Raw genomic sequence first — 16,324 nt, forward strand, 5'->3', positions numbered from 1 at the left:
CCAGAGCAGAGTTTTGCCTGGGTGATGGGTAAGTATGGCTGGTAGACCGATAAACAACATTTTTTGATTTCTGAAAATAGATTTTTCAGGCTTCTTATTGGCTATTGAGTAATTCCTGTGCAGGTTAGACTTCACTGTGACCGAATGAGTAATCTCTCCAGGAAGCAGTGCAATCACTCATCATTTATCACCCTCCACCGGGACAGTTTCAGTATGTATAGATCGGTGGTGAGTATGGGTTTCACGTTATGAAATGCAATGACTCATGTACTGGGTTTGATATTTACAAAGAAATATTGGACCTGCTGACAGCTTTTAAGGGGCTGTCTGAATATGAGTCAATCAAAAATCATTTTACAGACTAACAACACTACATATTGGTAAATGTTGGTATTAATATTGGTAAATATTAGTATAATGACATTAGTGAACTTTATTTTGCATAGAAAAGAAAGTCCATTCATGAGAAGGTCATCATTTCTTTCTTATCCCCACTCTGAGAAATAGGTAGACAGAGGAGAAAATTGAGTGTCTAAGAGTTTGGGACTTCATATCACAGAACTAGGAAACAGGGAATCTGGGGAGCAACTCAGGAATTCTGACCCATCTGAGGGTCTTTGCATGACATCTTGCTGCATAACATTAAGGAATAATAAATCCACTGGGCTGTTGAGAAGAAAAGAGATATGTGTACCCCCAAATATGACTGCAGTTGTTGTTTTCTGTACCTGTTCTTAGTTATAGACTATAAAGAAATACAAAGTGTCATTATTATCGCTTTTACTTCATCGGTACTGGGGGATCTGCAAATTGGTTTAGACAGGACATTTCGGTTGAGTGGAGCTTTTCTGTCTTTATTAGGAATGAGTCTGAGAGTTTCTCTGATAAAATGCAGAACAGCTGCTCACTTCTGGGAACTACTGACAGCCCACAGTCACACCTGATAAGAAATCAGAAAAGGAGTAACTTACTTTGAGCAGAAGTGTCATGCATTAGCGAGGAGGCTACAAGCAGAAAATGCACAAGTTGTAGGTGTTTGAAACAAATTGACTCCAGCTTTAAAATCCTACAATCCAGGGGCAGATATATGGCAGTATCAGTAAGAAGAGAGAGAGCTGTACCTGTGAGCAGAAAAACAAGAGAGTGATAAAATTAAACATATTCATAGGGCACGTAGAGGAAATGATCAAAATAACCACCAAAGAACAGTAAAGTCTAAATCTCACTCTTTTTTCCCCTTCCGGTGATATGCTGACATTGTTGCAACCTCACAGCAGTACTTTATAAAACTGTAGATCTCTTGGATTGGGCAATAAAGAATCCTGGTAATGCCCTGGCCGGTCTGCTAGTGGTTAGAGCGTCGGCCTGCGGTCCAGAGAGACCCGGGTTCGGTTCCCACTAAGGGCACGTACCTCGGTTGCAGTTTGTCCCCGGCCCTGGTTGGGTTGTGTGGGTGGCAACCACTCAATGTGTCCCTTTCACATTGATGTTTCTCTCTCTCTCTCCCAGTCCCACTCTATCTGAACAAAAAATGGGAAAATGTCCTCGGGTGAGGATAAAACAAAAAAAGAATCCTGGGTCTTCCAGAGAGCAGTGCCCTTGTGCGGAAGAGGAACTCACGGTGCCCGATGCAAGCAAACTACTAGAAAGTCTAGTAAGCAGACATGAGCATCTAATATTTCTAAGCTACTTCTTCATCTGTAAAATGAAATAACTCAAAGCGCCATTTTGAGGAATAGAGAGATAAATACCAAAATGCCTCAAAACTAGCTAGGGTTAAATAAACTGGAGCTACTATTTCTTTCCACACATGCTTCCCTAAGCTACAGCATGTGGTTTAAATAAGGGAAAATGATGACAAAATACCATAGAGGAGTAAAAGGATCTCCATGTCCGGTGAGAAGGGATTCAGTGAAGTCTGCCTAGCATTGCCTAGCTGGTGTAACTGGAGCAAAACCAGGCCTTTTTCCTTCCAAAGTCCCTGCTATCCTATTCTGCTACACAAGGAGATGATCTCTGAGCCACTGAAAGGTGGTAATTGCCTTTGCTTTCAAGTTTCTGAGTTGAGCCTTACTCATCCCTCCTTCTCTTCCTGCACTGGTCAGAGGCATGGGTGGCCATGCTACAGAGCCCGGGCACTCTCCAGGCGAACCCAGGACCAGGGCTGCTTCTAGTTTCCCCATCACAGCCTCATCCTGCATCAAGCCAGCATCAGATCCTGACTTGAAGCCCCTTTGGTGAGGAAACTTTGCATCATACTTCAAGGTGCAACACGGGTAGTAAACTCACTAATTCAAAGCCGAGGGAGGAAACACAGCCAGAGGAGATGCTGGGCTTGCTGCAAAGGAATCTTTAAAAAACAGAACAAAAAACCTTTTCTTGGTCGATATGTGGGAGGAGAGAATACTCAAGTAAATATGGTAGGTCTGTAATATGAACCTGGTGTCTCCAGGGAAAGTTCTTCTGTTTGTGGCCCCTGGGCAAGAATTTAACCCATCTTTCTTCCACATTTCTCCCTCCCAGACTTGGCTGGAATCCCAGACAGAGGGCGTGTGTTTTTGTTAACCCCTCCTCTGCCGTTCTCTGGCGGCTGGCGTGCCCCTGGTAGGCTCCCTCTCCGCCCAGGGTCTACCCTGTGCCTGGCTATGGGGGGCTAGCTCCGGGGAATAGGTAGGTAAGGAGCACGGGGCCTGCCAGCCTTCAACAATCCAGCCAGTGTCCCCACCGGACAGCTAGTTTCCTGGAGGTGGCCCGACTCGGTTTCCTAGTCTAAGGGTGTGAATGAAAGCCCAGGGTTTAATGACGAAAGTCACTGGAGTGCCCGAGCTGTGTGTGCACAGTCACGCAGTAAAGCTGGGATCCCAGGGCAGCTGAGACTTGCAAGAGCTGCAGATGTGGTCAGTGGAAATGAACTCTCAATTGAGCTCCGCAGCACGTGACTTCCTATTTCTGTAAGGTACTTCCAAGGGACTTCCTCTGCAAAATCAGCCCGATTCCCCGGAGATTCTTTCCGCGCCGCAGCGAAGTTGACTTCCAACTCTAGACAGAAGTTTGCCCTGAGCTATGGTGTCAGTTTCTTTTCTTTCTCTTTGCTCTGCCGCTGCCAGCATGCAAGGATCTGGTGGCTCCCGTCCGTGATCGGAAGCTGAACACCCTGGTGCAGATTTCGGTGATCCACCCCGCGGAGCAGGGGCTGATAAGATACTGCAGCACGGAGATCGTGGAGGTGAGCAAGCGCGCGTCTGCGTTCCTGGGGCGCGTTCCTGGGGCGCGCTCCTCCTCTGGATTTCAGCGAGCGGAGGAACCCGGTGGCCTGTGGCTGTGCTGTGTCACTGCCCTCTATCACTTAGGAAAACATAACCCGAGGTTATTCAGCATGCACTGGTCACTTCCCAGATTAAACAAATGGGGAAGAACTTGCCTGTTTCATACAAGACCTTATTTTTACTTAGTGAATAGAAAGAGAGATCCCCACTTTAAATCCTCCAATAGAGTTGCAAATAAAGGAGGAATCTCTCTCTCTCTCTCTCTCTCTCTCTCTCTCTCTCTCTCTCTATATATATATATATATATATACACACATATATATATGCATACACACACACACATGCACACACATATAAATTTTAAATTAAATGGAAAGAATGTTTATTTTGGAAAGGAAAAGAAAGGCATCGAGTACCCAGAGAAGTTTTAAACCTGTTCAATATCTTTTGCCCTTTTCATTCTTTCCTGTTTTCTTCACTCTGTGGAAACTATATTCTCAGCCATTTGTGTCTGCCTTTTTAACGGACAGTGTTTTCCAGAGAAAGGTAGATGATGATTTTGAAAAACTGCAGTGTTGCTAGGCAAAAGGTGTAAATGTTACTCATCACAGGACAGATTTCCTATTTACATTTATTGTTTCTAATAGAGCATTCAGTATGTGTCGGGAGGAAACTTGTTATTGTGTTGGATCAGATTCAAAAGAGGAAGTGTTTCCCTTTTGATTATTTTGTTCCTATCACACATATTTAACAATGTGAATGGATGAGTGAGAGTTTATAACACCTGGGACTAGAGAAAGGGGGCAGTGAACTCCCTCAGAATTGTCTGCTTTCTTCGTCCCCCTGAGCCCTGTCTGTTTTGAATGAGGAGTTTCTCTGTAGGAACCAACCTCAGACCAGGCTCGCTCAGGCTGACCTGTCTGGATGCAGTTGGTGGAAGAGATGATTCAGACTGAACCCTGGTCATCTCTCTGATGGCAGTGACCCACGCCCGGCACACATCCCTGAGTCTGCCCTGTGGAAACTTGGCGTTCCAGCGCTGGTATAATTTGTAATGAATGCTGTAGTTGAACAGACAAAAATAGTCGTATTCATATAAAGAAAACTTGATTGAAATTGTAAAACAGTTCATTTATATGGAAAAAAAAAATGTTCTAAGTATTATTCCAACTGAATTATTTTTTAAATATTGTCAGAATTTAAAGGAAATTATTATTTATTTTTTTAAAAATATGTTTTTATTGAAATTATTTTCAGAGAGGAAGGGAGAGAGAGACAGAAACATTGATGTGAGAAACATCAATTGGCTGCCTCCTGCACGCCCCCTACTGGGGATCAAGCCGAAACCTGGGCATGCGCCCTGACCAGGAACCAAACTGGGACCTCTCAGTCCATGGGATGACACTCAATCCACTGAGCTACACCAGCTGGGCAAAAAAAGAAATTATATATTTTGACACACTTCAAATTTTTATATTTAAATATATACAGTTGAAGTCTTATTCACTTCCTGTTCTAACGTGTCTGCCACGGTGAGGAACAGAAGTAGTATTTACTGAATAAAGAGAAGAAAGAAAGAATGAATAAGTGAATTACTTGGGCTTTCAGAAACTTCCATAGATAACTGGTTTGCAAAACTCTAGCAAACATCTCAATAGTATTCAGCAATACAGGGTGGGGCAAATGTAGGTTTACAGTTGTGGTGCATGAAACAGATGGTTTTTATGTTCTTATTTATTAGTTGTTGTATTATTTTTTCATACAAACAACTGTAAACCTACTTTCTGTCCCACTCTGTATAGAGATTTCAATATAGATATAAAATTGAATGTTGGATGTCAGCTCCTACCAATGAATTCTGAGACTGAGATCTTCTGTGTACTTTATTCTGAGCTAGTTATTGCATAACCCCAAATCCATTATATTAGTTTCTTTCATTCGTTTTCTCATCAGTCTGAGGAAGAAAACACAGCTGAACATCTAAAAACACATGGGCATGATCAGAACATGGCTTTCAATGGATTCATTGCAGAAAGGAAATGAACAACACAAGCTTCCCAAGTGGTTCTTCATGAGAAAACTGCTTCATCTCAATGTGATCAGTCAATATCTTAGCTTAGATGCATAAATTACAGGGTATAGCTATTAAATGTATTCTAAATGGACTGACAGCTGACCCCAAAGAAGGATTCTGCATATGATGAAAATGAAAATAAATTGGTTCTCAAGACTATTAGCAGCTCTAACAAGGAAGCAGGACCATTTACTATCAACAGCTGTATCAGTACTTGGGGCCATGGGCCATGCTGTTGCCTCTGAGCATTATTTGGAAATTCAGCTCTTTCTTTATAGAACCATTTCCTGGAGAAACAAACAGACCCAGACACACTTTCTGCATTCTCGTGTTGCTACATGCTGCCAACGGCAGTTGCTGCCTTATTGAATCAAAGTTGTCTGCCTGTGCTGTTACAGGGAACAAGGGACCCACTGTTTCTGACGGGTGTCACATTCCCATCTGAGTATCCCATCTATGAGGAGACCAAAATAAAACTCACAGTCTATGATGTCAAGGATAAGTCTCATGATACTGTAAGTATTTGCACTTCTTTCTTTCTTTGGGAAAAGGAGTTATGCTTTTCCAAACTATTGTTTTTTTGTTATGTTGAATTTTTTAAAAAACATAACTGGCATTTGTACTGCGTTGATGCATGTCTTATGTTTATAGCTTGCTAGGATTATTTTTTTCAAATTCATTTGGCTTACTGCCAAATGGGCAATTGGGTGAGAGCAAAAGCTTCCAGAACAGATTTTTGACTTTTTTCGGGAAGGCTGGCTTGATCTCTTGGTTTATATATTTTTGTTGTTGTTGTTGTTGTTTTAAGAAGTTGCAGAAGGAGTAATACTGTGGCTAGAATGTGAGTGGAAGAAATTAAATACTGGTTCAGAACTGTCTGGAATTTGTAATTACTCTAAAATGTGATCAGCAAAGTGTTCTACTTTGGCAGTGTATTCTTTCACATTCTATAGAGAGAGAGATTTTCTCTATTTCCTGAAGTTTTTCCTGGAACCAAAGCTAACAGAGAAGATGATGGAAACACTAGGCAGAAGCTTTAATTGTTCTCTTTCCATGAAAGTCATATAAAGTCCCAATGGGTATTTTGTCTTCCTTTCATCAGTCTTCCTACCTGGTCTGAATTTTCCTCCACTTGAACCAGACCTCCTGGGTAGACACTTAAGTACCCAGGCACTATCTCTGGAGGCCTTTCTTAAAATTTCTTGACTGGAGAGAATGTTATTGGGTAGGCATTGACAAGGGGGGGATTTAAATGAGCTTTCTCCTTTAAGTGTCTCCCTTTAGTATGACTTTTAGTCTGTTTTCAAGGCAGGAGTCTTGGTGGTCAACCATGAAGCACAAACCAAGAGACACTTTGAAAGCAGGTGGGCCAGTAGGTTCCAAGAGAATTCTGGATGAAGTTCAGGGATGCTGTGGACCTGGGGAATCACACAGCACCTGCTCGTGGGGAATCTTGACCTTGAACTATGCCTCTACTTAGGCATTTCTTTCTTACTCCTGCCTCTTTCCTTTCCATTCTTTACCACAAAATATATAACATAGACAGTGGGGATATTTAATAGAGAAAAACAGTATTTTATATTGAAGGAATTTCTACTCATCTCAGTCCCAGAAAAGTTCATTTCTTTAAAGTTGCAGAAAAAAATACCCAATTAAATGCACAGCATATATGTGCAATAGAAATAGTTACCGTGGTCTGGTACATCTATGAGGAAGGCCGACTGTCTGGTTCCTGTTATATTTACTAGCTTTGTGACCCTGGGGGAGTTAATTCCCAATGCCTCTGTTTCTTCATTTATAATATTTACCTCATGCGGTTGTTATGTGGATTAAATAAGTTAATGTAGCCAAAGTAGTTAGAAGACAAACGGTTACAGATTCATCAATAAGGGTCAGTCGCTGCGTTTATTGTTGTTATTGTTCTGGAAGCTGCCTCACAGTCCCTCCTAAGCAGTAAAATCAAACGAAGCCATATTAACGGAAATCTTTTTCTTTATTCGCTAACTTTGTTTTTCTCCTAACTGGTACTAATTATGTTTACTATTTGTGACTTCCTTGAAGAAAAGGGGAAAGAGAAAAAATATGTTGCAACACAAAATTGGGGTTCAGACTGTCAACTCAAAAAGTATTTTCTTGAGCATTTTTTTTTCCTATCCGTTTCCCTTGATGTTGAGGTCACACGTGGAGAAGGAGTGGACTGATCTGGACCAGGTGCACAGGGCCATGTGACTGATGGCTGTCCTTTCTTTCCTGGCCTTCTGCCAGGGAAGAGAGAGAAATGAGGAGAACAGGGAAACTCACAGAGCTGGGAAGGAGAGAGATGATGCAAAGGGCGGCGGAGGAGGTGATGTAACTGTGCAGAGTGTAATGCACAGAGAAACAATCAGGGTGGCCAGGATAGCAAAGCCGCAACTATGGGGTTTATGTGCTTCCAAGCACGTGATCAGACTCAGGCTTACCCACAGACCCAAGGCTAGACGGCACAGAGGATATGGAAGGGACAGAGTTTTTGTGCTAAAGGAATGAAAATAGTGCCCCTAAGATCTTGGGCTTAATACGTTTTCAGAAATAGCGGTGTTAGAAATATGGAACACCAAAGGTATTTCTACCCCTTCAGCCTCTCATTTACAATGTGCGTGTGTGTGAATCTTTAGGGGTAAATAATTAGCTTACTCATTAGTGCTGCTTTGTGTTGCCTTCTATTTCTGGAAACTCATTATTTAGGGTCTTTTAAAGACTTTCTTCCTTGATCATAGGTATTATCACATAAGAGTGCTGGATGAACTGTAGTCCCCGCTGTGAAATGAGACTTGGGAAACTTGATCAAACTTGAGAAATGCAACCAGCTTTCACTTACCAAGTGCTGTTAATTAAGGCACAGCCTCTTCTTTAAAATAACTTACAATTAGCTCCAGTGATGGACATGCAAATAGGAACACAGTTCATTAATTGGCTAATAGTCCCCACGGACACAGACTTTTCATCCTGGCGCTTTTTCTTGTGTCTCTGAAGTTTTTCTTTGCGGTGGAGGGGGGTGGAGAAGGGGAGGCAGGAAGTGGGTTTAAAGTAGTTTATAATTATGAACACTTAATACATAAGTATTTTAAGATCCTAATATTTTGAAAGCTTAAGAAATGAGATTATGAATATTTACGTGTTTTGGAAAACTAATGCATCGCGTGCATGTATTTCAAAGTCGCTTTCATATTTGCTCCTGGTAACCATGGATTGTATTAGGCTGACCAGGACCGCGAGGTCTTGGATACTAGCTGAATTCTAGTTAGCTGAGTCAGATGACTAAGTTGCTTGCCTTTTCCTCCTGAGTTTGTGGTTACTTGCAGTTAACCAGTGAAATAAATTTGTTACTTTGCCATTTCTTATTCATTTACACACATATGACTAGTAGATATATTTAAAGAGAAATGACCACCTGTCGTTTGTGCCCGTGATGGAGCCATGACCTAACTGGTTGTTGTTCTTGTGTTCCTCTAAACAACGGGACCTCAGATTGATTATTTCACTAAGGTTAGTAGAAAAGCAGTTAATCACTGGGGCAAACGAGGAGTCTAACTGTTGACTCAGATGGCTATTGCTCCCTCATTGCGGCACTGGGGAGGTGGGGGTGGCGGTGATGGGGCCCCGATGAAAATCAGGGTGACTTTTTTTATTACTTTCCTCATCATGAGGAAATTGTCTGTTTTCTGAAAATGGGCTAATCTAACACCCAGCTGCTTGGTGGGGACTTCAAAGCTTGACATCGGTGCCCATGGTGAGGTCTGAGAACCTGAGTTCTCACTGGGCAGCCGGTGACTTCTGGATACGCGGGTTGTGTGCTCTATTTTAAAGCCCAGCAGGGCAGACAGAAGTGTTTTCAGCCCATCATGTCCAGTGTTCAGCTCTAGGGAATCAAGTTGAGCCTTTCAGAGGTTACAGAAAAAAATCTCAGAGGAAGGAGAAATTGTTGGAGGAAAAGAATATCAGCATCAAAGTGGTGTCTTGTCCCTTCTTCCCCTGCAGCCGGTGTTTGGGGAGGGAGAGGACAGGCTCTTCCAGCACCCAGCGTAGGGCCGTCTCAGCCTGCAAGGCACGGTTGGGTCACAGACTAGTTTTGCCCGTGGTAGAGATGGGAATTTCTAATGCATTTCGCAGGAGTGCACATGGCTCCATTTCTTTGGCTCTTGGGGTAAAGATATCTCCAACTTGTCTGGTGTTCAGCTTAGGGGACAGAATCCCATGTCCAGTAGACACTGAACATTTCTCAGGGGAGGATGTATGTCCTAAGACACGATTTTACTGTCATTTACTAGCAAGTCCCCCATTTGCGCCATTCAGAAAACGTGATCGCATCAAGATCAGATGTCTGTTTATTGCACTGTGTGTATGTGCCCAAGGCGGTTGAATTCTAGTACAGTCCCCCCGCTGCAGGGTTCAGTCCCTGGCCCTGGGCAGGTCCTGCAGGAGGCAACCATCCATGTGTCTCTCTCACACTGATGTTTCTCTCCCTCTTTCCTCCCTCCCCCCCTCTCCCCCCCTCCCTCCCCCCCTCTCTCCCTCCCTCCCACTCTGTCTGAAGATAAGTGAAAAGATATCCTCGGGTGAGGATATCTTTTTATTGTTGATTTCTAAGAATTTATATATGTGGATGTAAATGCTTTTGTTGACTATCTGTTTTACAAGTGTTTTTGCTTTTATTTTTTGGTTTGCTTTATAATTTCCTTAATGATATATTTTGTTGATCAAAAATTCTAAATTATGACTAATTCAGTTTATTTATTTTTTATTCATAGAGCTTTTGTGCCTTAAGAAATCTTTCTATCACAGGCCATTAGACTATTCTCCAGTGTCTTCCTTAAGAACATTTTGTAGTGCTAACATTTGCAATGAAGTATAAGATCCATCGCAAATTAATTTCTGTGATGGGAATGAGGTAAGGATCAAAGTTATTTTCCCCTATGAAAGTATCTAGTCTTATAGCACCACTTGTTAAAAATACTTTTTCCTCCACTCATATAGTTGCTGCCTTGATTGGAAAATCAATTGCCTACTGATACTTGTGGGTCTATTTCCAGATTGATCTGTCCTAGTGATCTGTTTGTCCAGCTTTGTGACAATAACATGATTATTGTAGCTTTATAGTAAGTCCTGAAGTCAGATAACTTAGGTCCTCTCTCTTTGCCAGCTTTGTTCTTTTCATCAAGGTTTTGGTTCTTTTGTTTTTGTTTTGCCTATTCTGGAAACTTTGTTTTTCCTTATACATTTTCAAACTGATTGTCAATTTCTTCAAAAAGCCTGTTGGAAGTTTCTTATTAGAATTATGTTGAATCTGTAGATAAATTTGGAGAGAATGGGCATGTTAACAATATGTAATCTATTGATCTATAAATATGGTAGATATGTACAATTTCATTTATTTAGATCTTTAAATTTTGTGTTCAGCAATGTCTTTGTGTTCTGATCATTTGTGTTTGGTCCTAGTATTTTTCAGACTTATTTCCAGGTGTGTTTCTTTTTTGTGCTATCATACAAGAAAAATTTTAAAACATGGTTTTCAACACATTTGCTAATAGGTAGAAATATAATTTTTTTTAGCCTTATACATACTATATTTTATTTTATTTTTTTCCTTTTTCAAAATTAATTAATTAATTTATGTTACAGATGTTTCTCCCTTTCCCCCCACTGATACCCCCCTCCCTGCCCTGTTTCCAGCTTTGTTGTCCATGTCCATTGTTCATGCATACATGCATATAAGTTCTGTGGTGTATCTCCCCCCACTCACCCTCTTTTCTGGGGATTGTCAGTCTGTACCCCACTTCCACGTCTCTGGGACTACCCCGTTCCTTAACTGCTATGTTTGTTATATTCCACAAATAAGTGAGATCATGTGATATTTGTCTTTTTCTGCTTGGCTTGTTTCACTTAAGATAATACTCTCCAGTTCCCTCCATGTAGTCTCAAAGGATAAGAGATCTTTCTTTCTTATAGCTGCATAGTACTCCATTGTTTATATATATACCGCAGCTTTTTTAATCCATTTGTCGACTGAAGGATATTTGGGCTGTTTCCAGATCTTAGCTATTGTAAATAGTGCTGCTACGAACATGGGGGTACATATATTCTTTCTGTTTGGTGTTTCAGGCTTCTTAGGGCATATTCCTAGAAGTGGGATCACTGGGTCAAATGGCAGATCAATTTTTAATTTTTTGAGGTAACACCATATTGTTTTCCATAGTGGCTGCACCAGTCTGCATTCCCACCAGCAGTGTACTAGAGTCCCCTTTTCTCCACACCCTCGCCAACACTTGTTTGATGATTTGTTGATGGCGGCCATTCTGACAGGTGTGAGGTGATACCTCATTGTTGTTTTAATTTGCATCTCTCTGATGATTAGTGATGTTGAACATTTCTTCATATGTCTCTTGGCCATTTGTATGTCCTGTTTGGAGAGGTGTCTATTTAGTTCCTCTGTCCATTTTTTAATTGGGTTCTTTGTCTTCCTTTTGTTGAGCTGCATGAGCACTCTATATATATTGGAGATTAACCCCTTGACTAATGTCTCACTGGCATCTATGCTCTCCCATACAGTGGGTTGCCTTTCCATTTTGGTGGTTGTTTCTTTTGCTGTGCAGAAACTTTTTAGTTTGATGTAGTCCCATGTGTTCATTTTCTCCTTTGTTTCTTTTGCCTTAGGTAATGTAGCAGTGAAAATTCTGCTGCATATGCTGTCTGAAATTTTGTTGCCTACATTTTCTTCTAGGATTTTTATGGATTCATGAGTCACATTTAAGTCTTTTATCCATTTTGAGTTTATTCTTGTGTAAGTTGATGGTCTAGTTTCATTTTTTTGCATGTAGCTGTCCAATTTTTCCAACACCATTTATTAAAGAGGCTGTCTTTACTCCACTATATGCTCTTGCCATCTTTGTCAAATATTAATTGAGCATATTGCCTTGGGTCCATTTCTGGGTTCTCTGTTCTGTTCCATTGATCTATATGCCTGTTCTTGTGCCAGTACCAGGCAGTTTTGATTACAGTGGCTTTGTACTTAAAATCTGTAATGTGATCCCTCCAACTTTGTTCTTCTTTTTCAATATTGCTGTGGCTATTCAGGGTCTTTTTTGGTTCCATATGAACTTTTGAAGTATTTGTTCTAGTTCTGTGAAGTATGTTGTTGGTATTTTGATGGGGATTGCATTGAATCTATAGATTGCTTTGGGTAATATGGACATTTTAATGATGTTGATTCTTCCAATCCATGAACAAGGTGCGTGCTTCCACTTTTTATATCTTCCTCTATTTCTTTTTTCAAGGACCTGTAGTTTTCTGTGAATAGGTCCTTTATTTTTTTGGTTAGGTTTATTCCTAGGTATCTTAATTTTTTTGCTGTGATGGTAAATGGGATTTTTTTTTAGTTTCTCTTTCTGTGAGTTCATCATTGGTGTATAAGAATGCCGTCAATTTCTTGACATTAATTTTGTATCCTGCTACTTTTCCAAATTCATTTATTAAGTCTAGTAGATTTTTGATGGAGTCTTTGGGGTTTTGTACGTATAATATGTCATCTGCAAATAATGACAGTTTAACTTCATCCTTTCCAATTTGGATCCCTTTTATTTTTTCTTTCTGTCTGATAGCTGTGGCTAAGACTTCCAGTACTATGTTAAATGAGAGTGGCAAAGGTGGGCATCCCTGTCTTGTTCCTGTTCTTAAGGGAAATGCTTTTAGTTTTTGCCCATTGAGTATGATGTGGCAGTAGGTCTTTCATATATGGCCTTTATTATGTCGAGATATGATCCCTGTATTCCCAGATTGCTGTGTTTTTATCAGAAATGGGTGCTGGATTTTGTTGAATGCTTTTTCAGTATCTATTGATATGATCATATGATTTTTATCTTTCATTTTGTTTATGTGGTGTATCATATTTATTGATTTGTGAATATTGTACCAGCCTTGCATCCCTGGGATGAATCCCACTTGTTCATGGTGAATAATTTTTTTGATGTATTGCTGGATTCGATTTGATAGTATTTTGTTCAGGATTTTGGCATCTATGTTCATCAGGGATATTGGCCTGTAGTTTTCTTTCTCTGTAGTGTCTTTTTCTGGTTTTGGAATGAGAATTATGCTGGCCTCATAAAACAGGTTTGGAAGTCTTTCTTCTTCTTGAAGAAATAGTTTGAGGAGAAGGGGTATTAGTTCTTCTTTGAATGTTCAGTAAAATTCCCCTATGAAGCCGTCCGGGCCTGGGCTTTTGTTTGCTGCGAGAGTCTTGATTACATCTTCAATTTCTTCTGTTGTTATTGGTCTGTTCAAGTTTTCTATCTCTTCCTGGTTCAGTTTTGGGAAACTATGTGTTTCTAGGAATTTGTTCATTTTGCTTAGATTGTCGAATTTGTTTCCATATAATTGTTCATAGTAGTTGTTAACAATCTTTTGTATTTCTGTGGTGTCAGTTGTTACTTCTCCTCTTTCATTTCTGATTTGTGTATTTGGGTTCTCTCCCTTTGTTTCTTGGTGAGTCTAGCTAAGGGTCCATCAATCTTGTTTATCTTTTCAAGGAACTAGCTCTTTGTTTCAGTGATCCTTTGAATTGTTTTTTTGGTCTCCATGTCATTTATTTCTACTCTGATCTTTACTATTTCCTTCCTTCTACTTGCTCTGGGGTTTTCTTTTTGTTTACTTTTTAATTCTTTAATTTGTGAGGTTAGATAGTCAGTTAGAAGGTTTTCTTGCTTCTTGAGGTAGGCCTGGAGTGCTATGAACTTCCCTCTCAGACCTGCTTTCGCTGCATCCCATAGATTTTGTGTTGTTGTGTCTTCATTTTCATTGGTTTCCAGGAAGTTTTTAATCTCTTCCTTGATCTTCGTGGTAACCCATTCATTGTTCAGTAACATGCTATTTAGCCTCCATGTGTTCAAATGTCTTTGTATGTTTTTGTTGCAATCGATTTCTAGTTTCATGCCATTGTGATCTGAAAAGATGCTTGATATGATTTCAATCTTCTTGAACTTGTGGAGACATAGTTTGTACCCTAACATGTGATCTATCTTTGAGAATGTTCCATGTGCGCTTGAGAAGAATGTGAATTCTGCAGTTTTGGGGTGTAATTCTCTGTAGATATCTATTAAATCCATTGATCTAGTGCTTTATTTGGAATCCGTGTTTCCTTGTTAGTTTTTTGTCTAGATGATCTATCCAGTAATGTGAGCGGGGTGTTGAAGTCCCCTGCTATGATTGTATTGCTGTTTGATTTCTCCTTTGAAGTCCTCCAGAAGATTTTTAATATATGTTGGTGCTCCTATATTGGATGCATATATGTTTACCAAGGTTATATCTTCGTGTTGGATAGATCCTTTTAATAATATGTAGTGGCCTTCCTTGCCTTTAGTTATGGTTGGTCTTCATTTTGAAATCTACTTTATCAGATATGAGTATTGCCACCCCAGCTTTTTTTTCATTTTCATTTGCTTGAAAGATTTTTTTTCTATTTCTTCACTTTCAACCTATGTGAGTCTTTCGTTGTGAGGTGGGTCTCTTGTAAACAATGTATATGTGAGTCATGCTTTCTTATCCAGTCAGCTATTCTGTGTCTTTTTATCGGAGCATTCAAACCATTCACATTTAAGGTGATAATTAATATGTACTCATTTATTGCCATTTTTGTTTAGTGTGGTTCTTTTTTTCTTCCTATTTCTTCTACTAATTACAGCAGTCCTTTTAGCATAACTTGCAGTGCTGGTTTGGTGGTAATATATTCTCTTAGCCTTTTTTTTTTTTTTTTGTCTGGGAAGCTCTTTATTTGACCTTCTATTTTGAATGATAGCCTTGCTGGATAGAGTAGTCTTGGATTCAGATCTTTGTTTTTCATGACCTTGATTACTTCATGCCATTGCCTTCTGGCCTGTAGTGTTTCTGTTGAGAAGTCAGCTGAGAGGCTTATGGGGTTTCCATTGTAGGTAACCTATTGCTTATCTCTTGCTGCCTTTAGGATTTTGTCTTTATCTTTAATTTTTGGTGTTTTAATTACTATGTGTCTTGGTTTGGGCCTCTTTGGGTTCTTCTTACTTGGGGGTCTCTGTGGTTCTTGAACTTGAATGCCTTCTTCCTTCACCAAGTTAGGAAAGTTTTCTGTCACTATTTCTTTAAATATATTCTCTAACCCTTGCCCATTTTCTTCCTCTTCAGGGACTCCTATGATGCGAATGTTATTAAGTTTCCCATTGTCCCACAGTTCTCTTAAGCCATCTCCTTGTTTTTTAATTGTGTTTTCAGATTGGTTGATTTTTTTTTACCCTGTCTTCTAATTCACTGATCTGGTCCTCAGCTTCCTTTACTCTGCTGGTTAGTCCTTCCAATGTGTTCTTAATTTCTGCTATGTCATTCTTCATTTCCACTTGGTTGGTTTTCAGTGTTTCTATATATTTATTCATGGTGCTGATGTCCTTACTCATTCTGTTGAGCTTCCTCAAGATCATGGCTCTGAACTCTACCTCTGATAATTTGCTTAACTGCAGTTCATTGATCTCATCTTTGATAGAGTTCTCCTGTTCTTTCATTTGGGATTTGTTTCTTTGTTTCACCATTTTGGCTATCTCAGTGGGTTTTGGAGCCTGCCAAATTTTCCCTGTGGGTGTTCGTGTTCTTCTGTTTGTGGCTTCCTCTACTGGGTTTGGATGAGCTGGGTGGGCCCAGTTAAACACCACTGTCAAGTCTTACTTTCCTGGGTAGATTTGCAAGCCCAGGAAAGGTTTAGTTATCCTCCAAATTTTGTCCTGGATGCTAATGGTCTCAGTTACTCAGTGCCTTGGAATGTAGCCCTGGTGTTCTACATAACAGGATTTCCAGAGGGTACCATAGATGCTGGTTGTTAATGAGGCTCAATTTGCATTTCTTTGCCTCACCTGGGAAAGGCTGAATCTCTGAAGTGGGGGCTGCTGATTTTCCCTATAGTTCTGGGAAGGAGCATGCTAGCCACCGTCCTTTG

At 40.2% G+C, this 16,324-nt stretch overlaps 1 protein-coding gene across 6 annotated transcripts in view; it reads left to right on the top strand.

Annotated features, from left to right (window-relative positions):
- The window catches only part of INPP4B (inositol polyphosphate-4-phosphatase type II B), a 595,725-nt gene that overhangs the window by 305,070 nt on the left and 274,331 nt on the right, over positions 1–16,324 (top strand). For 5 of the 6 annotated variants that reach the window (XM_036282080.1, XM_036282084.1, XM_036282081.1 and 2 more), the window contains 2 exons: positions 3,108–3,226; positions 5,739–5,855. In XM_036282080.1, coding sequence (XP_036137973.1) covers positions 3,108–3,226; positions 5,739–5,855 — 236 coding nt within the window. Of the gene's footprint in view, positions 1–3,107; positions 3,227–3,652; positions 4,309–5,716; positions 5,856–16,324 lie in introns of those variants that run through there. The other variant, XM_036282085.1, reaches the window with a different exon arrangement.

Source organism: Molossus molossus, unplaced genomic scaffold (assembly GCF_014108415.1).
Source record: "Molossus molossus isolate mMolMol1 unplaced genomic scaffold, mMolMol1.p scaffold_m16_p_4, whole genome shotgun sequence".
Taxonomy (NCBI): Eukaryota; Metazoa; Chordata; class Mammalia; order Chiroptera; family Molossidae; genus Molossus; species Molossus molossus.